The sequence below is a fragment of the Cervus canadensis genome, chromosome 22 (genome assembly GCF_019320065.1).
Source record: "Cervus canadensis isolate Bull #8, Minnesota chromosome 22, ASM1932006v1, whole genome shotgun sequence".
NCBI classification, from domain to species: domain Eukaryota; kingdom Metazoa; phylum Chordata; class Mammalia; order Artiodactyla; family Cervidae; genus Cervus; species Cervus canadensis.
Window position 1 is genome coordinate 41,884,885 of NC_057407.1, and position 19,616 is coordinate 41,904,500.

A 19,616-nucleotide genomic window follows, 5' to 3' on the forward strand; every position below is an offset into this window, starting at 1 on the left:
GGACAGTGGAGTGAGCGTGCTCTGCCTCAAGGGCCAGCAGCTTCTCAGCTCTGGACAGCCACATGTGGATCTGGGACTGTCAGAGCTGGTTTTCAAGAGAAATACAAAATTCTGGTTTTTATGTGAAATTCCACAATTTTAAAATATTGGTTGAAGTTTTCTTAACAAAGTGAGGGCCAGCAGATTACACTTGAGAACCAAGTTCAGCTGGGGACCACCATTTTGCAGCCTCTGTTCCAAGATGCCTTGAACCCCCATTGTTGACATTCTGTCCACTGTGCTCCTGCCCTTGTCCTAACACTGAACTCCTAACCTCCTTTCCCCACTTGGGAGACTCCTATTCATCCTTCAACACCCAATTCAAGCATCACCTCCACTGCTGAACTCATTCTCAATTCTCTGTTTCACTTTCTATCTTCTCCACTATGGAAGTGGAAAGGAATTAGATGGGGCCAAAGAACTGTCATGAAGAAGAAGGTAACACGGAGGAGGAAGCCATGGAGAGGTTATAAAACAGCCTTTTCCCACAGAGGAGGAAAGAGGAAACTCCTACAAAAGTGACCATCTTTGCTGTTTGAAAAATCACTTAAATAAGGACACTGATCCCATATGGCCAGAATCTAATAAAATGAAGTTTTAAAAGGGCAAATATAAAGAAACACAAGTACAGAATTCATAGGATAGATTTAAAAAACATTTGGTACAAAATCCCCAGGAGATTTGAGCTGAGAGTTCAGAGTGAGTCAACCATGTGATGAGACGATCATGAAAAAAGCAAGTGCCTTCATAGGTTTCATTATTAGAAATAAAGTGTCTAGACAGCCCTGCTCTCTTCCTAGCTGCTCGGAGCTTCCTGTAGAGTTCTGAGTGGTTCTGAGTCTTAATTTCTGTGGGTCAGAGAAGCCCTGAAGTCTGGACCCAAGAAGAGAGAAAATGCAAAGCCAAGTCACAAGGGGTCAACTGAAGGAACCTAGTGTGTTCACCCAGAGGCAGGATGGACCTGGGTATGTGGTCATGATTTCTGTCTTCAACACGGATAGGTTTCCATGTGGGTTGATGTAGGTGGCCCACAGGACCTGTGAGTGAAAACTCTGGAAGATTTTATGTCAACATTGGGAAGAATTTTCTATTGATCTCAGTTGTCCCTGAATGGAATACAAGATAATGAATGCCCCCTTTGCAGGGGCCAAGTAAGGGGAGATCTGGCAGAGAGAGAACAGCTCAGGAAGAAGATAATAAAAGGACTGGAAGAGAAGACCTAGAGGACGTCCATTGCTTTATTTTTCACCCCTCTTGTGAGGAAAAGCACTCAGTTTTTCCTGGGGAACCACCCTCAGCCATTCTCTGTCCTCTGCATCTGGGGGAATTGAGTGTACACCCGATTTCAGGAATGTGTTTCCCAGGCCTGGTGGGTCTGCATTGCATCTCGCCAGAACAGGCCCAGCTTCAGGAGCACTCATGCGACCCACACTGGGTCAGTCGGAACCTGGGAGACCCAATTCTGGGAGAAGGGACCTCTCACTTTCTGCTGGACTTGAAGCAGGTAGGATGTAAGCCTGGGGCTGTGGGGGCCCTGCTGTCATCACAGAGAGAGACTGACTATACATCAGCCTTTCTCCCACCCTTCTTGAAACAAAACAAACAAACAAAAGAACTGGAAAACAGAAAACACTGGAGCAGAGTTGCAGAGAGACTAAGTTCTGACAACATCCTTCGTGCCCTTGAAGCCCACATGCCTGAAGCCAGTCTTGGCTCAGAAGAGCAGATAAGCTCCCTTTCCTCCCTCAAGTTAGTGGAAATGGGTTTCTGTTGTTTGCAACCGTTAAGAGTCCTGATCACTATGGTGAACACTAAGATTTCATACAGTTCCACTCTGGTGGATCCACCTCTCACACTTAAAGCAATAGCCACCTGCGTGCACAAGTCCATTAGCCCAGAAGAAGCCGAGAATGGCTGTGGAATGGGAGCCGCTGCCTCCAGGCATAATACACTGCACTGCAGAAGGAGGAATGGAGAATCAGGAAAGGGTGAGTTATTGGGTCAAAGAGCATTCTGCACCACTGAGAAGCTGGCAGGTGGGGCTGCTGCCCCAGGCCCAGGCCCAGGCCCAGGCCTATGAGGGATGCCTGGCCGGGAAGCCACTCCGGCAGAGGCAATGCAGGAAGGTGACTCAGCAGATGGTAAAGGAATTCCATGCCCCCATGTGGCACTGTCTCCATCTCTACTTCCCACGTGAGAAAACTGAGTCACTGAAAGACCTGCTCAGGGTCTCACCGCCAGTGAGAGGCAGTTCTGAGACAGATCCCAAAGCCCAGGGGTGGTGCCTCCTGCAGATGATGACAGCTGGCCCTTCTCGGGCTTTACCTTCTCATCTGTAAAATGGGCTGAGTGATGATCCTGTTCCCCAGTTTGACCAGGGACCAGCCTCTGCAGAGCTGTTCTCATGTAAAGATGCAGGCCTCGATGCTGAGATCATCCATAACTGAGAGGATACACGGGGCCACACTGCTAAATCAGCCTGTCAGGTTCATCCCCAGCTCTCTCCTGGCCCAGAGGGGCCGGGTCATTTCCTTTGTTCTACAGGCGCAGGCCTGGTAACAAGGCAGCCAGGAGCTCAGCTGTAGACATTTCTTCATTATTTTCCACCCTGTTAACCTCCATCACAAGTGAGGCTGCTGTCAGCCTAAATGAGAGCTGAAAAGATTTATCTCACTTGTCCAGGGCTCAGCTCAGGAAAAGACCCTCCATTTCCTAAAGGCCCTAATGACCTTTCTCTGTGAGTCCTTCTCACCCAGGAAAAAAGACGTGCTGGTGGTGGCTGCAGGCGGGGCCTGTGACGGGACCAAGTAGTCTGAATCACTTCTGTGTGGCTTTGCAAAGCGCTATGTGAATGTTTATTATTATTATACTGTATTTACCTTCCTAATTATGTTTGCTTATGCAAATATTAAAGTTAGATTACACTTCAAAGAAATAGAATAAAAACAATAGGATGGGAAAGACTAGAGATCTCTTCAAGAAACTTGCAGGATATCAAAGGAACATTTCACGCAAGGGTGGGCACAATAAAGGACAGAAACGGTAAAGACTTAACAGAAGCACATGAGATTAAGAAGAGATGTGAAGAATACACAGAAGAACTCTACAAAGAAGGTTTTGATGTCCCAGATAACCACAATGGTGTGGTCACTTAGGTAGAACTAGACATCCCGGAGGATGAAGTCAAGTGGATCTTAGGAAGCATCACTATAAACAAAACTAACAGAGCTGACAGAATTTCAGTAGAGCTATTTAAAATCCTAAAAGATGATTCTGTTAAAGTGCTGCACTCGATATGTCAGAAAATTGGGAAAACTCAGCAGTGGCCACAGGACTGGAAAAGGTCAGTTTTCATTCCAGTCCCAAAGAAGGGCAGTGCCAAAGAATGTTCAAACTACTGAACAACTGAGCTCATTTCACCTGCTAGTAAGCTTTGCTCAAAATCCTTCAAGCTAGGCTTCAGCAGTACGTGAACCGAGAACATTTAGATGTACAAGTTGGTTTTAGAAAAGGCAGAGGAGCCAGAGATCAAATTGCCAACATTTGCTGGATGATGGAGAAAGCAAGAAAATTCCAGAAAAATATCTATTCCTGCTTCATTGACTACACTAAAGCCTTTGACTGTGTGGATCACAACAAACTGTGGAAAATTCTTAAACAGATGGGACTACCAGACCATCTTACCTGCCTCCTGAGAAACCTATGTGCACGTCGAGAAGCAACAGTTAGAACCAAACATGCAATAACGGACTGGTTCAAAATTGGGAAAGGAGTATGTCAAGACTGTATATTGTCACTTTGCTTATTTAACTTCTATGCAAAGTCCATCATGTGAAATGCCAGGCTGGATGAAGCTCAAGCTGGAATCAAGATTGCTGGGAGAAATATCAACAACCTCAGAGATGCAGATAACTCCACTCTAATGGCAGAAAGCGAAGAAGAACTAAAGAACCTCTTGATGAAGGTGAAAGAGAAGAGTGAAAAAGCTGGCTTAAAATTCAACATTCAAAAAACTAAGATCATGGCAACTAGTCCCATCCCTTCATGGCAAATAGAAGGGGAAAAAGTAGAAGCAATGGCAGACTTTATTTTCTCAGACTCCAAAACTGCTGCAGATGGTGACTGCAGCCATGAAATTAAAAGACCCTTGCTCCTTGGAAAGTAAACTATGACAAACCTGGAGAGCATATTAAAAAGCAGAGACATTACTTTGCTGACAAAGGCCCATCTAGTCAAAGCTATGGTTTTTCCAGTAGTCATGTATGGATGTGAGAGCTGGACAATAAAAAAAAGCTGAATGCCAAAGAATTGATACTTCTGAACTGTGGTGTTGGAGAAGACTCTTGAGAATCCCTTGTACTACAAGGAGATCCAATCAGTCAATCCTAAAGGAAATCAATGCTGAATATTCACTGGAAGGACTGATGCTGATCCTGAAGCTCCAATACTTTGGCCACCTGATACGAAGAGCTGATTCATTGGAAAAGACCCTGTTGCTGGGAAAGATTGAAGGCAAAGAGAGAAGAGGGCGGCTGAGGATGAGATGGTCGGATAGCATCACCGACTTAATGGACATTAATTTGAACAAACTCCAGGAGATGGTGAAGAACAGGGAAGACTGGCATGCTGCAGTCCATGGGATCGCAAAGAGTCGGACACAACAACAACACTTCATAAACACAGCCCCAGGAAGAAATCAGAGCATACTGTGCAGCAGGAGGGAATTAGCTTGCAGTTACAATTTTGCCATAGAAGACATCCTCAAAGTGGACAATCCACATACAGACCAGGGAGAGATGACTGTATTTCAAACCAACTTGGCATCTTCCCTCTGTGTGTCTGGCAATCCCTGGTCACCTCTTCCCTAAAACTGGCACCAGGCAAGAACGGATGAGCTGTATCATTTTAATAGTAATAGTCTCCTACACGAGCATAATAACAGCCAGCTTCCTGAGCATTTATCCAGTGCCAGGCTCTGCTTTCCATGTTTTACAGGGACTAACAACTCTCCTAACCCAAGCAACTGCCCTGTGGGTATTTCTATCCCCATTTCACAAATAAGGAAACTGAGGCTCAGAGAGTTTAAGTAACAAACCCAAAGACATACAGCTAATAAAAGATGCAGCCAGGAATATGAACTCTGAGATTTAAGAATTCTGGACCCAAGACAACACCCTGAACTGCTTCCCAGTAACAGCCCCCTCCTTCACATGCACCACTTCATTTAACCCTCACACTGCCCTTGGGAAGTAGATGATCTTAACCTCATTTGATAGACAAACAAATGAGCAAACTTTGATCTTAAAATTCCTGTTACAGAATTGATCTTAAGAAAACAGCAGTAGCCCATCAAATGATGAATGAATAAGAAACTTGTGGTGTGTGTGTATACATATATATATATATATATATATATATTATTCAGCCATAAAAATGATGAAATTCTGCTATTTGGAACAACGTGGATGAACCTAGAGAATATTATGCTTAATGAAATAAATCAGAAAAGACAAATACTCTATTACATCATTTATATGTGGAATCCGAAAAAATAATACAAACGAATGTATATGCAAAAAAGAAACAGACTCACAGATACAGAAAACAAATAACCGGTTGCCAAAAGGAAGAGGAGCAAATATGAGGTATGAGGTTAAGAGGTACAAACTACAGTGAATGAAATAAATAAAAAATAAGGATATACTGTATAGTGCAGGAAAATATAAACATTACCTTGTAATAACTTTTAATGGAGTACAATCTGTAAAAATACTTTGTCACTATACTATATACCTAAAATTAATATAATTTAAATAAACTATACCTACATTTTAAAAAAATAGCAGTGAATATGACAAAGGTGTATATAGAAGAAGCTCACAGCAGCAATATTTAAAATAATATGGAAATCACTTAAGTGTTCAACAATAAACGATCGGTTAAATAAACTAGGGTATATGTATATGATGAAATACTATGTAATTTTTCAAAATGTTGTGGAACTATATTCATTGATATGGAAAATTTTTATAATCCAGTGTTATCCAACTTGTTAGGTAACATAGGCAGAGAGTAAACTCATATGCAGTCTGACCTCATTTGGGAAAGGTACACACATATTCTACAAAATGTATAAATACAAGCACTCATAGAAAATGTATTTACATATGTACAACCACTTGGACAATCAAAGTGATTATTGCTGAGAGATAACATTTCAGATGATGTTATTTTCTATGTGTGAGCTCATCTCTATTTTTCCAAATTTCCTAGAAAGAATGTATACAACGTACTTAACCACACAAAGGTTTTTATTTTTGTGGTGGTGGTGGTTGCTGAAGTGGCTGAGACCCCAGCCACAACCAGGACTCAAACTCGGAGCCTGGGGGCCCAAGTCCAATCCTCAGCCTCTGGTCCCCTTCAACACCCCTGCCCCTTAGTCCCATGTTCCCAGACCACACCGCACCGTTTGGCAGTCTCACCAGGGCCAGCCTGGGGCAGAAACCAGGTGGCCCGAGTACCCACCTTTTTGAAGAGTCTGATGACATCCTCGCTGATCTGGGAGAGGCGGACAATGACATTGTTCATGAAGATGTCGTTGAGGGTGGCATGGTCTCTGCTCTCCCGCCTGGTCTGGTGCAGGACTAGATACCAACAGTTCACGGGCGAGAGGAGATACTGGTCTTTCCTGTAGAAACCAAGACAGCTCATTGGAATTGCCATCCACAAATGTTCTACATTGTCACCCACCACAGCTCTTTTGACCTTGGTGGGGCCCTTTCAAATTCGTTCTCCTGTAACACATTTAACAGCGACAGAGACCATGAGGGCTGAAGCAGTCCTCCCAAGCTCACAGAGCAGTGCTGGGGCCACTTTGCATCAGTGTTTCCCTAGGAAATGAAATATTTCTGTTTTCTCTGTGCTTTACCAAAGACCCCTCTGTTAGCCTCAGTAAAGTGTGTATATACCCTGGTGTCCAGGAAGAGTGAAGGACCATTAGAAACCAGTGTCAGACCAATAACCCCATGTTGCCCCACAGGGCAACAGGGCTGTGCTCTTGACCTATAACCCTTACTCCACTTTCCCAGGTGGGAAGGTGATGTTGAGGCAGAGGCTCATTCACCACCGTAGGGTGCCTGGCCCAAGGTCTGATACCCCAGGCCTGCCTGGCTCCCCCTGGGCGCTGGCCAGGGTTCTCTCAGGAAACGCAGCCTCCTATCAGCACTTTTGAGGAGAGGAATTCGGCTGACTCCCAGTATGACCATATCATTCTCCCAAAGTCAAGTGGAAGTAAGGGAGAGGGGAGCCCTGAGGGCCTCTGGGCAGCTGTGACTGCCCCCCCTTACTCCACCCAAACCCTGGGCTTGGGAAAGATAGGTGAGCAGAGGCCAGTTGACTTTTCTATCGCCAAATGGGCTAAAAATCTGTCCAGGAAACAGGAATCTGGGAGAAGGGAATTTGGTTTATTTTTTGTCTGTTTGGTTTTTTTTTTTTCAATTAGTTGGAGGCTAATTACTTTACAATATTGTAGTGGTTTTTGCCATACATTGACATGAATCAGCCATAGATTTACATGTGTTCCCCATCCTGATCCCCCCTCCCACCTCCCTCCCCATCCCATCCCTCTGGGTCACCCCAGTGCACCAGCCCCGAGCACTTGTCTCATCCATCCAACCTGGACTGATGATCTGTTTCACACTTGATAATATACATGTTTCAATGCTGTGCTCTCAGATCATCCCACCCTTGCCTTCTCCCATAGAGTCCAAAAGTCTGTTCTATACATCTGTGCCTCTTTTTCTGTCTTGCATATAGGGTTATTGTTACCATCTTTCTAAATTCCATATATATGCATTAGTATACTGTATTGGTCTTTATCTTTCTGGCTTACTTCACTCTGTATAATGGGCTCCAGTTTCATCCATCTCATTAGAACTGATTCAAATGAATTCTTTTTAATGGCTGAGTAATATTCCATGGTGTATATGTACCACAGCTTCCTTATCCATTCGTCTGCTGATGGGCATCTAGGTTGCTTCCATGTCCTGGCTATTATAAACAGTGCTGCGATGAACATTGGGGTGCACATGTCTCTTTCAGATCTGGTTTCCTCAGTGTGTATGCCCAGGAGTGGGACTGCTGGGTCATATGGCAGTTCTATTTCCAGTTTTTTAAGGAATCTCCACACTGTTCTCCACAGTGGCTGTACTAGTTTGCATTCCCACCAACAGTGTAAGAGGGTTCCCTTTTCTCCACACCCTCTCCAGCATTTGTTGCTTGTAGACTTTTGGGTAGCAGCCATTCTGACTGGCGTGTAACGGTACCTCATTGTGGTTTTGATTTGCATTTCTCTGATAATGAGTGATGTTGAGCATCTTTTCATGTGTTTGTTGGGAATTTGGTTTAGACAGAGGATGGATAGGTTAGAAACCTCTAAGAGAAAGAAAGGAGATATTATGCTATAAGATAAATGAAGCGGCTTCTCCTCTGCTTTTAGCCTAGAGAAAAAGCCAGAACACTGAAATCCAACAGCCCAGCCTCCTATCCTCCCAATCTCTCAGCATTTGCTCTATGTCAGGTCTCAGGTCTCAGGTCTCAGGTCTCAGGTCTCAGTTAAGGCAAAAGGATTACAGTGAAAGGTGCTGAATGTTATGATAGAGACGTGCAGAGCATCCGCGCTGCGTGAGAAGTTGGAGAAGACGCGGAGTTCCGCCTACGTCCCCGTCACATCATCCCCTGTGCTTTCCTGCCAACTTCTCCCCACTGGGGACTTCCCGCACTCTGCGCATTCGGAGTGCATGAGCCCCACTTTTCTCCCTGTCTCTGGGTCTCAGGCTAAATGACACCCTCTGGAGAGCATGCCTCAGACCTCACTCTAGGGCAGGAGTTCTCAGAGGTGGAGCCCAGCCCAGACGTATCAGCTCCACTTGGAAATTTGTTGTAAATGCAAATTCTCAGGGCTACCCTAGACCACTTAATAAGAAGTCTTGGCACTGAGCCCAGCATCTGTGTTTTGACCAGCCCTCCAGGGGACTGTGAAGCATACTCAGGTTTGAGGATTTCTGCCCTAAGAAGCTTCCACTCCCCACCCATTGCCCTACTTGAAGTCCTTTGAGAGCAGGAAGTGTTTCTCTCTTAGTTACGATAATCAGTGCCCAGTGACATATAGCATATGCTGTGAAAGAGAAACCCAACAAGAAGGTCACATTTGTGCTGGGTCCTGAAGCATAGGGAGCTTTCCAGAGAGGCACAGAGAGATGGAATTGCAGGCAGAGGGACCTGTGGATATGAAAAAGTAGCTCCGCAGAGCTAGGAGCAGAAGAGCAGAGCTAAATCCTGAGTGTGTTAGGGGAGGGCATAAGGATGGGGAGATCGGTTAAAGGCTTGACTGTGGGGAGCTGAATGCCGGCCTAACGAGTTGGGGTTTTATCATCTAGGCCATATGGTTCTCAACCCAGGTTGCACACTAAAATCGCCTGGGAAGCTTTTTAAAAACACCAAGATCCAGGCCCCTTCCAAGAGCAATTAAGTCAGAATCTCTGGGGGATAGAGCCTTGGTATTGGTATTTTTAAAACATTCTCCAGAAGGGTCTAACGTGCACCCAGTGTTAAGGATGCCTGCTGTGGGCAGCGGGGAGTCATGGAAGTTACTTAAGCAGAGGTACGATCTAACCAATGTGTATCTTACAAAGATCACTGAGGGCAGACTGGAGGATGGTGGATGGATGGGTGGGTAGATGGACGGGTAGATGGATGGTTAGACAGATGAGTGCTGGGGTGGATGGGTGTGGACAGAGGCGTGGTGCTGGAAGCAGGGGGACCAATCAGGAGGTGACTCTAGTCCAGGAGAAGAGAGATGAGGGCTTGGGTGGTGGCCAGAGAAGGGCAGATTTAAGAGACTCCTCACCAGGAGAGATGAGAATCTTGAAGACTTCCTAGAAATAGAGAGGAGGTGGTGGCTCAGATGGTAAAGAATCTGCCTCCCAAGCAGGGAGGTCCAGGTTCAATCCCTGGGTTGGGAAGATTCCCTGGAGAAGGGAATGGCTACCCACTCCAGTATTCTTGGGCTTCCCTCGTAGCTCAGTTGGAAAAGAATCTGCCTGCAGTGCAGGAGACCCAGGTTCGATTCCTGTGTTGGGAAAATCCGCTGGAGAAAGAAATGGCAACCTGCTCCAGTATTCTTGCCTGGGAAATCCCATGGACAGAGGAGCCTGGCAGGCTACAGCCCATGGGGTTGCAAGAGTTGGACATGACCTAGCGACCATTACCAGGAAAGGGGAAGTGAACGGTGATTCTGAGGTCTGGATCTCAGGCAACTAGGTGGATGCTGATGACATGAACCAAGATAAGAACTGCAAGGGGAGACGTGGATTTGGGAAGGAAATAGTTCACATCCTATTTCCACTGCTTCCTAGGTGGTGATGGGAATGGAAAGATTAAAGGTGAGATGAGATAACTGAGGTGTTACCTAAATTACTTCAGGGGCTGAACTCAGCCTGGGGATGCAAGAATTGAACAGCATCAGGGAAACAAAAGTGCAAAATTTATGGAAGTCACACCAGAAGGTGAGTTTCAGGGGGAAGGAAAAAGATCTTGAAAGGGTGCAGAAGTGCTGGGACAGCTTGGAGACCATTAATTAGGTCACTTGGCCAGGACGACTGGATAAGAGAGCAGAAAGGAGCTGCTTTCCTTGGCTCTGGGCAGTAGGCAACACAGCCTCACACAGGATTGCAGGGGTGGTAGAAGGAGCGGAGGCAAGGATAGAATTACCTGGAAGCAACCAAAGACTTGTCAAGCTAACGTAAGAGGCTGCTGGGAAGACGAAGGCCGTGGTTCATTCAGGCTTTCATTCGTTCATTGTCTGTCTCTGTGTGGATGTACCAGACAGGCAGGCAAGGGGCTGGGCATGCACCAGTGGCCGCAGCAAGCAAGACTCTGCTTGTACAAGCCTCCCACTCAGGTAAGGAAACAGAAAGTGATGATGCAGCCTCATAAACGTAGTGACAGGAAGGAGACTATGGGGCAGAGATGGCCCCCTCGCCCAGATCTGGTGGAGGGGTGAGCATGGGTGGATCCTTAAGGAAGCACTTGCTAGACTGAGAACTCAAGGCTGGAATGGAGTTTGACAGGCAGAGTTTCTAGGTGGAGAAATGCAATGAACAAAGGCCTAGACAGAGCAGATTAGTGAGTGGAACCATAGTTAAGGGGGCTCGAGCATGGTGTCCTGGGGTGATGGGGGGAGAACGAAAACCGAGGCTGGAGAATTAGGCAGAGGCCACACAGGCCTTTAAGTCTCAGTAGAGAGTTTGATCTTCATCCTGACGTTGGCCAGGAGTTATTGAGGGGTTTAGAGCAAGGGAGTGAAAGGGTAGAATTTCACTTTCAAACTCTCACTCTGGCTACTGTGTGAGGACGAACTCGAGGGGGCCGCAAGGGAAGTTGAGAGATTCCAGAAACATTTAGGTGGTAAACTGACTGCACCCTGAAATTGACTGGTTGGAAGAGAAAAGAAGATGCTCAGAATGACTCCAAGTCTCCCAGGTTGGGCTCCTGAGAGTGGGGTTGGCATTTACTGAGATGAGGGTACTTATAGAAGCAGGGCAGAGAGGGAAGGTGATGGGTTCCTTCTAAAAGACGTATGGAACACCCAGAGGATGGTAACTGGGCTAGAGAGACAAATGTGGATGCTGGCAACAAGCCCCAGGATGATATTTGAAACCATGGGGTAACCTGGAACTCTACAAATGCACATGACCGCATGGCAGAAGAGGCCAATCCTCAGGAGGCTAAGGCTGGAAGAAGCGTAGGATGGGGACGAGGGGCCAGCCCATCCTCTGCAGAGACACTGTCCCAGGCCTGCCTTCCAACCAGCAGGCCCACCCTCTGGGCCCATCCCACACAGGAGGCTGCTCTGGCTTACGCCGTCTCCTCCCAGCCCTGGCTCCCCTCCTACGGGGCGGCTCACCTGTAAGACTAAAAGACTGGAGTGAACAGGGCTGTCCGCAGCCAGGGTCCGGGAAGAGCTGACCGCTCTGTGGACAGCTGCCATCTGTGACCCTGGCCACAGTGGCACCCGGCTCTCACCACGTCAGAGGGAAGAGGGAAGGGCCAAAGACTGGGGCCTAGCCAGTGAGACAGAAAGACACAGTAAAGCAGAACTCACCTGGACCTGGTCGGGGTGTGGGTGTTCCCCTGAGTCCATACTGCCTGTGTGACTATATGTTCGTCCCCTAACCTCTATGGCCTGGCAACTCAGACCATATGTGTCAACCTTGGAGTTAAACACCAGAAAACGCCTCCACCATCATTCCCTCATGGTCATTCAGCAGTTCATCCACTTGATACATTCTGATCGAATAGTTCACATGGACCAGGCTCCCAGGTCCATGGAGCCACAGTTCCCAGGCTCCCAGGAGCCACAGTTTCCGCCTCCACAGAGCTCACAGTCCGGCGGGGAGACAGGTAACCCTCAGACCGCTCAGTATGTGCAGATGAAGTCACAGTCGCACAAAGGGTTAGAGGGGAGAGTGTCGGGCATGAGGGCCCACAACAAGGGGACCTGGCCTAATTTCGAGGGTCACTGAAGTGTCCCTAAGGGAGAGGACCTTTCAGCTGGGCTCTAAAGGAAGAGATGGGGAGCCAAATGAAGGTGGGTTCAGGGGAGAAGGCTCCAGGCAGAGGGAACAGGACGGGCAAAGGCTCACTGAGGGGCAGGGAGATCAGGGCATTTAAGGAATTGAATAAAGGCCAGTGTGGCTGGAGCCCAGGAAGCAAGGCAGAGGAGGGGGAAGGAGCAGGGTCCCAAAAGTTCTGGCCGGTGCAGTGGCTGCCATCCCAGTGGCCCTCTGCAGTGTACCTGGACCGCAGGAAGAAGCATGCAGGCCGTGGATGGCAGAGCTGGACACTGACTTTCTCTTTTCAGGGGGTTCCTTGTCCCTTTTGAAAACAGGACCCCTTTGACCTGAGACCCAGCTCTCCACACTTGCAGCCATTTCGCCTGCTGCAGCCACACTTCTGGAAGATGCCAAAATTAATGTGGGCAGGCGCTCTGTCCTTGACGGTACATCCTGAGGGATTTTCTGCTTTCCCAATCCTGCATCCCTCTGTCTACACCGCATGTGGAAGCTGCTGAGCTAAGGTAAAATTGAGAACTTTCACATATACGTGTATGTGTTTTCCTTTTTACAGCCAGAAAATAGCAATGACAATTTCTGGTGAGTCACAGCTTTCTTTCTTTCTTTGGCTAAGAGAGCTGGGTATGAGGCTCCAAGTGACTGCAGCTAGAGGAGCCAGGCCTTGCCAAGCTGGCGAGTTGGGAAAATGAAATCAGCAGTGAGCCAGCTTCTCCCACTTCCCGGCTGGGGGCTGGAAAATTCCGCTTAGCAAACAGAACCCACTTTCAGGCCTGCTGAGCCCCTCCTTTGCAGATGAATCTAAATCCACTGCCTTGGGATGGTGGACCCTCTACGAGGAAGGGGAGCCCCTGAAGGTCATCCCATCCCCAAGATGCTGAGTCCCTGCCTCTGGCTTCCTGCTTCCTTCCAAGACATTCCCTGGTCTTACACCAGGCTTGCTTGGGTGGCTGCCAGCAGAGCTCAGGAAAGCACTCTCTCAATCAGATCCAGGGCCCAAGAAGTACGCTTAACCTCTTGCTACCTAAGTTGCCCCTGAGCAGGATTTGGTATTCGTTGTCCTTGCTGGGAGCATGAACAATTAATTATGTAAATATCAATGGGGTGCCATCTTTTGTGCCAGACAGTGGGAAGTAAAATGAGTCATGCTCCCTGACTGATGGAGCTTACAGTCCAGTAGGGGCCTCAGATGACAATCAAATAAGCACATAACTGGATAGGAAAGGGCGTCAGTGACAAGAGCTATGAAGGAGAAATGCATGGTGTCTCCCCAGTCTATAATGGCAGAGGAGGGGCATGTGCGCCTCACCCAGGGAAGGTGGAGGTGGTCCCTCCTGTCACGGAGAACTCAGCTGAGATGTTTCTCCTCACTGAGGCCTTCTTTGCCCCCCAGCGGCTCCCTGGTCTCTAGCACACCACCCTATTTTTATTGTTATTAAACCACTACCATTCCTGACATCCGCCCACTTCATTTACTTGTTGTTTCTGTCTTTGACTCCTTTATAGCTTATGTCTGTCTTTTTCTTTCTTTTTTTTTTACAGCAATATCCTTGCTGTCTTCTGCCCTTCCTCAGATAAGGCTGATACAGCCAAACATAAAGTTTATGTCTGTCTTGTTCACCACTGTTTCTCCGGTGCCAGGAAGGTCTGGCAGAGAGGTGAAAAGTGCCTAGAAGGATGAGCTGGGACCAGAAAAAATGCGTAGGGTGTATGGTGGTGGCCGAGGCATCAGGGAGAGAATTCCCAGAAGTTCCCTAGGGCAGGGCAGGTGGATGAGGGATGGAGGCCTGGCCAGGGGGGCAGAGTGGACCAGGGCTGGAAGGGCAGGATGAGCATCTGGGTGGTGTATTGCTGGACACCAGGGTGCTGGGACAGCACCACAGATGAGTCACTTCAACAGCAGAAGTGTACTGTCTCCCAGCTCTGGAGGCTGGAGGTCTGGGATCGAAATGGTGGCAGGGGTGGTTCCTTCTAAGGGCTGTGGGGAAGCCCCCCTGTTCTGGGTTCTTCCCAGGTTCGGGGGTGTGGGGGCCATCTTTTGTGTCCCCACGTTCACATGATGTTTTCCCTGGATATGTGTCTATGTCCAAATTCCCCTCTCTATGTTATAGGGACATCAGTCATGTTGGATTAGGGCCCACTCTAATGCCCTCATCTTTACTTGATTACCTCTGATAGAAAGACCCTATCTTCAAACAAGGTCACACTCAGGTACTGGAGGGTTATAAGTCCTCAACTGTGAATTTTGGGAGGACTCAATTCAACCCATCATAGGCTGCTACCCCAGGTGGATCAAGAGTCTGAGGAGAGTTTGAGTGGTAACTTAGGCATCTTCCCTGGGGTTCACGAGGGAAGTAAATGGACCTTTGACACGGAGGATAAAGTCTGACCTCCTCTGCTGTCATTGAAGGCCCAGTCAATCTGCCGCCAGTCCAGCTCTTTCCCTTAACCCCCTCTCTGCTCCAGGCAGTGAGTAGGTAAAGCTCTGAGCCAGAAATGGGTTTCTTGGTTTATTTATTTTTCACCCTCAAGGAATCTGAGGCCATTTTAGTGGGAGTTGAGGAGCATGCTTCAGCTTGTGGCCCTACTTTGCTAACTGGCTGGGTGCTCTTGGGCTTGCAGCTCAAATTGTCTGAGGCTTTCCTGCCTCATCTATTGAAATGGGTGGGTGAGTGATGGAGTGGCCAGTGAGGGCCTTTCAGACCTCTATGACAACAGCCACTGTATGTTTCAAAACCAAATGTACACATGTGATGTCACAAAGGATTATTCTCTCTAATCCCACAACTTATTTGAAAAGCCTAACAAGAAGCACAAAAATGAAAATGGTGAATGGCTCTTACCTCCCTATTTATGTATCTAGCCTCAGAGACAGGGCAGGGAGGCTGCTGAAGCCTGGGAAGAGGGGTAGCTCTTTCGGGGTCATGGACATTCTTGCCTTGCTTCTTTGCCTTCACTCACTTGGAATGCCTTCCCCTCCTTACTCCACGCAGCAAAATCTACTTCAAAGGCCTTTCCTCCAGGGGTCATCTGAGAGCCACTCAATGTTCTGTCTGAACTGCTCATGTCAATCTTCTTACATAATTACTTCTGGATGACATTTTATCTTCTGGCTTAACTCACTTGTCAGTTGTCCTCCATATGCGTGGGCTTGTATCATCACTCAGCCCCTTTGAGGGCAGGAACCATCTCTTGTATCTCCCTGTATCCCTCTAGAGCCATTCACTCATTCACTCACTCTTCTAATACCCTTTGAGTATCTGCCATGTGCTGGGAACTGGGAACTGTCCAATCCCAGGGCATTAAAAAGATGACTGGATAAGCCTTGAGAAGGCTCACAATCTAGCAGCCAAACTTAAGCCAAACCAAGAATTCTTATGGCCACTGTCAGAACTGCTTTAGTTGAAGTGACAGAAAAACTTACTTCAGGCTGACTTAAGCAAAAACAGCAGTAATGGGAGGAAGAAAAATTTTAAGGATCAAAAATTGTAATAAAAAAATGTAAAGAGGCATAGCTGCATCCAGAGGCTGAAAGAATGTCAGCAGGACTGCTCTGTCTCTGGGCTCTGCCTTCACTCTCAGGCAGACCCTCTCCAAACAGCAAGTACCCTGACTGCTGCTGCTGCTAAGTTGCTTCAGTCATGTCTGACTCTGTGCGACCCCATAGACGGAAGCCCACCAGGTTCCCCCATCCCTGGGATTCTCCAGGCAAGAACACTGGAGTGGGTCGCCATTTCCTTCTCCAATGCATGAAAGTGAAAAGTGAAAGGGAAGTCGCTCAGTCATGTCCAACTCTTAGTGACCCCATGGACTACAGCCTACCAGGCTCCTCCATCCACGGGATTTTCCAGGCAAGAGTACTGGAGTGGGGTGCCATTGCCTTCTCCGACCCTGACTGCTAGTAATCCATAAAAGGAGAGCTTTCCCCCAGTTGTTCCACCAAAAGTCCTAGAATTGCATATTGCTAGATTAAAGCACTGTGGCCAAGAGGATGCAATGCTGCTAACAGGCTCACCACTGTTGAGGGATGGTTCCCCAGAGGAAAATTGAGGTCTTGTTATCAAGAGAAGGGAGGGATGCTGATTAGGGGAGAGTACCAGATGCCTCCCTTGTTATGCTGTGTGAGAAAGGGGACCTCATAGGAGGTGGGGAGGGGGAGGCTTATTCTGCCTCAGGGTGGATGGGGAATCATGGAAACATATGCAGTGGGCTTGAAGGACATGTAAGAATTTGCTGGGTGGAACATGCAAAGACAGGCACATCCTGCAGGTAGAGAGAAGGCTGAGTGTGAAGCTGTGAAGTTAGACAGAACATAAATGTTCTGGGGCTGAAGAAGTTCTGTCGGGCTTCGGCAGGGGTGACGTAGTGAAGAGGAGGCAGCTGTGGCAGGAAGGGAGGAGCCAGACCATGAAGGGCTTCGAAAGTCAAGGTCAAATGAAGGTTTTGAATGGACCAGTGATATGGTCACTGGGCGGGAAGGCCAGGTGGGAGGCAGAGCAGCTGCCCAGGTGAAGGGGCAGAGTGTGATTGGGGCTTTGCCTGGGAGTTGCCTGGCGGCAGACAACCAGTGTGAGGCTTCAGGGCTAGGGCAACCCCTTTCCTCAGCTGCAGTCTGCTGGCTTAGAAGCTGCCTTCCACTGACGCCAGCCCTGAGACAGTCAGTTCAAAAGGGAAGAACTATATAAACTGAGTCACCTGGCTGAAGCGGGTTCTGCTTACCCATGCTGGGTGCTATGGCATCAAAGGCTGGGGTCCAAATACCCAGTTCTGCCCCTCACCAACTGGGTAAACTTGGGAAGCCAGTTAAACCTTTTATTTTCCTTATCTGTAAAACAGGGTGTATAACACCTAACTAACTTTAGGTGCTTTAAGGATTAAATGAGGAAATTCACGAGACACTCTCAGCATCAAACCCAGCATCTGATACTAATGAAAATTATTATTGGCATCACTGTTATTACAACCAGCACGTCACCAGGCCATAGGGAAAATTCACTGACTGATGTATGTGGATGTAGAGCCCACAGTAGGTTTGCTATGAATATTGATTTTCCTCCTCCCATTACCACCTTCTTCCCCCAAGAAACCCTCATGAGTATTTCAAGGCCCAGGGCCAATGGCCTAGAAATGCCCCACCGGCCTCCTCCACCCTAGCGTAGAATTATTCACTTGCTCGCTGGCTCAGTCCTCACACCTCAAAGTGCGAGCACACTTAGCTTGTGCCCAGCAGCACTGCTGAGCTCCCTTTGGACTTGCTGAGTGGATTCTTAGTACCAGGACAAAGTCCCTGCCTCACTAGGCAATGTCCAAGCAACCTCATCTCCTTCCCTGTGAGACCTTTTGCTTTGGTTTACCCACCTGCAAAATGGGTGCATCACGTAGTGTGTGCCGCACTCGGCAGACAAAGGGTGCTGACCCACAGCTCCTCTGGTCAGTTCTTTCACCGATCAGCTCGGGATCCTAAGCGGGGCCCACCCTGGCTGGCCTTTGGGCTCCTTGCCTGTTAGATGGGGATGACAACACCGTCCCTGACTCCCCCAGCCCCACCAGGATTCTTGGGAGTATTTAAGCAGCCAAAGGCTGGGGAAACCCTTTGCAATGTGTAAGGTGCTATATAATCTTGGAAGGTCATTATTATCCTCTTTGTTTAATGGGATAGAGTCAAAACTAAACTCCTGCATGCTGCTGCTTGTTAATTATTAGTAACAATAGTTACTGCATACTACTTAATTACCACAATATCTATTTTACCTTTATTACAATATCTATTGCTCATTTTTAGAATAAAATTGAAATGATAGGAATGTATCTACGTGTATTAAGCATTCGTGCATGTGTACTAAGTCACTTCAGTCATGTCTGACTCTTTGCGACCCCATGGATGGTAGCCCTCCAGGCTCCTCTGTCCATGGGATTCTCCAGGCAAGAATACTGGAGTGGGTTGCCATGCCCTCCTCCAGGTATCCAAATAAAAGTAAATCATGTCCTGGTTAATACTTTGGAAGTTGCTGATGGGTCTCTGAAGATTCCAGGACACTGGGTGTAGGATCTGGGGAGGGCCCAGAAGGAAACACTAGAAGAAGGCAAAGGGGCTAAAACCACTACAAGGAACACTCAAGAGGCTGACCCTCCTGCCTTAAAATCCTTCCCAGCAACAAAGACAAAGGTGAAGGATGAAAAGAGCAGAGATGAAAGATGTTCACTTTCCAGGAGCCAGGGGCCCTCAGGGTGTCTCATGCTGGCTTCTGGATTTCTGCCACCCTGCACACACAACATAGCTCCCTGCTCATTGCTTCTTTTTACTTAAATGGGTTTATTTACAAAGGGCTTTCCCTAGTCTTGGTTAAAATAAAAATTTTTAAAAAACAGCATCACTTGCCCTAAATAGAAGGTAACTGAAAAAGTAAGTTCAAAACAGTATCATTCAATACTAGGCAGATGCTGATGCCCAAGGTTTGCTGTCTGTTAGTTAAAAGGGGGGTTAGAGAGGCGTTAGCAACAGCCTGGAAACAAACTATAACCACAAAGAGTAGAAGAGGATTGACTAGATCAGTCAGTATTTATGGCTCATGTGCTATGGACAATGCCTCCCTCATTTTGAGAAACACCAATCCATTTAACTAGCCTTCATGTTACAGAAATGTGTTCCCAAAACACCTGGCCTTTGTGCACACACCTTCGTGGACTGGGAACTCACACCTCCCAAGGCAGCCCCTTTTCATGCTGGACAGTTCTGGCTACAGGAACATTCTCAAGGTTGAGTGAAAATCTGCTTTTCTGAAAATGTTATCCTTGGACCTCACGTCTCTCCTCTGCAGCCGCACAAGGTAAGTAAGTCTATTTCCTTCGGTTTCTGAAGGAAGTTTCCGGTAGTATCTTGGTCTTTTCAGTTATTCATTCAAAAACCTTTGATAGAGCTTCTATCTGTATGTCAGAGAGAGAGAG

At 47.5% G+C, this 19,616-nt stretch overlaps 1 protein-coding gene across 8 annotated transcripts in view; it reads right to left on the minus strand.

Annotated features, from left to right (window-relative positions):
• Positions 1-19,616, minus strand: part of SRGAP3 (SLIT-ROBO Rho GTPase activating protein 3) — a 245,427-nt gene that overhangs the window by 98,481 nt on the left and 127,330 nt on the right. For all 8 annotated transcript variants that reach the window (XR_006264405.1, XM_043442109.1, XM_043442108.1 and 5 more), the window contains exon 3: positions 6,565-6,727. Coding sequence is in view for 7 of the 8 variants with exons in the window: in XM_043442109.1 (XP_043298044.1) it covers positions 6,565-6,727 (163 nt within the window). In the remaining variant the exon portion in view is untranslated. The remainder of the gene's footprint in view (positions 1-6,564; positions 6,728-19,616) is intronic.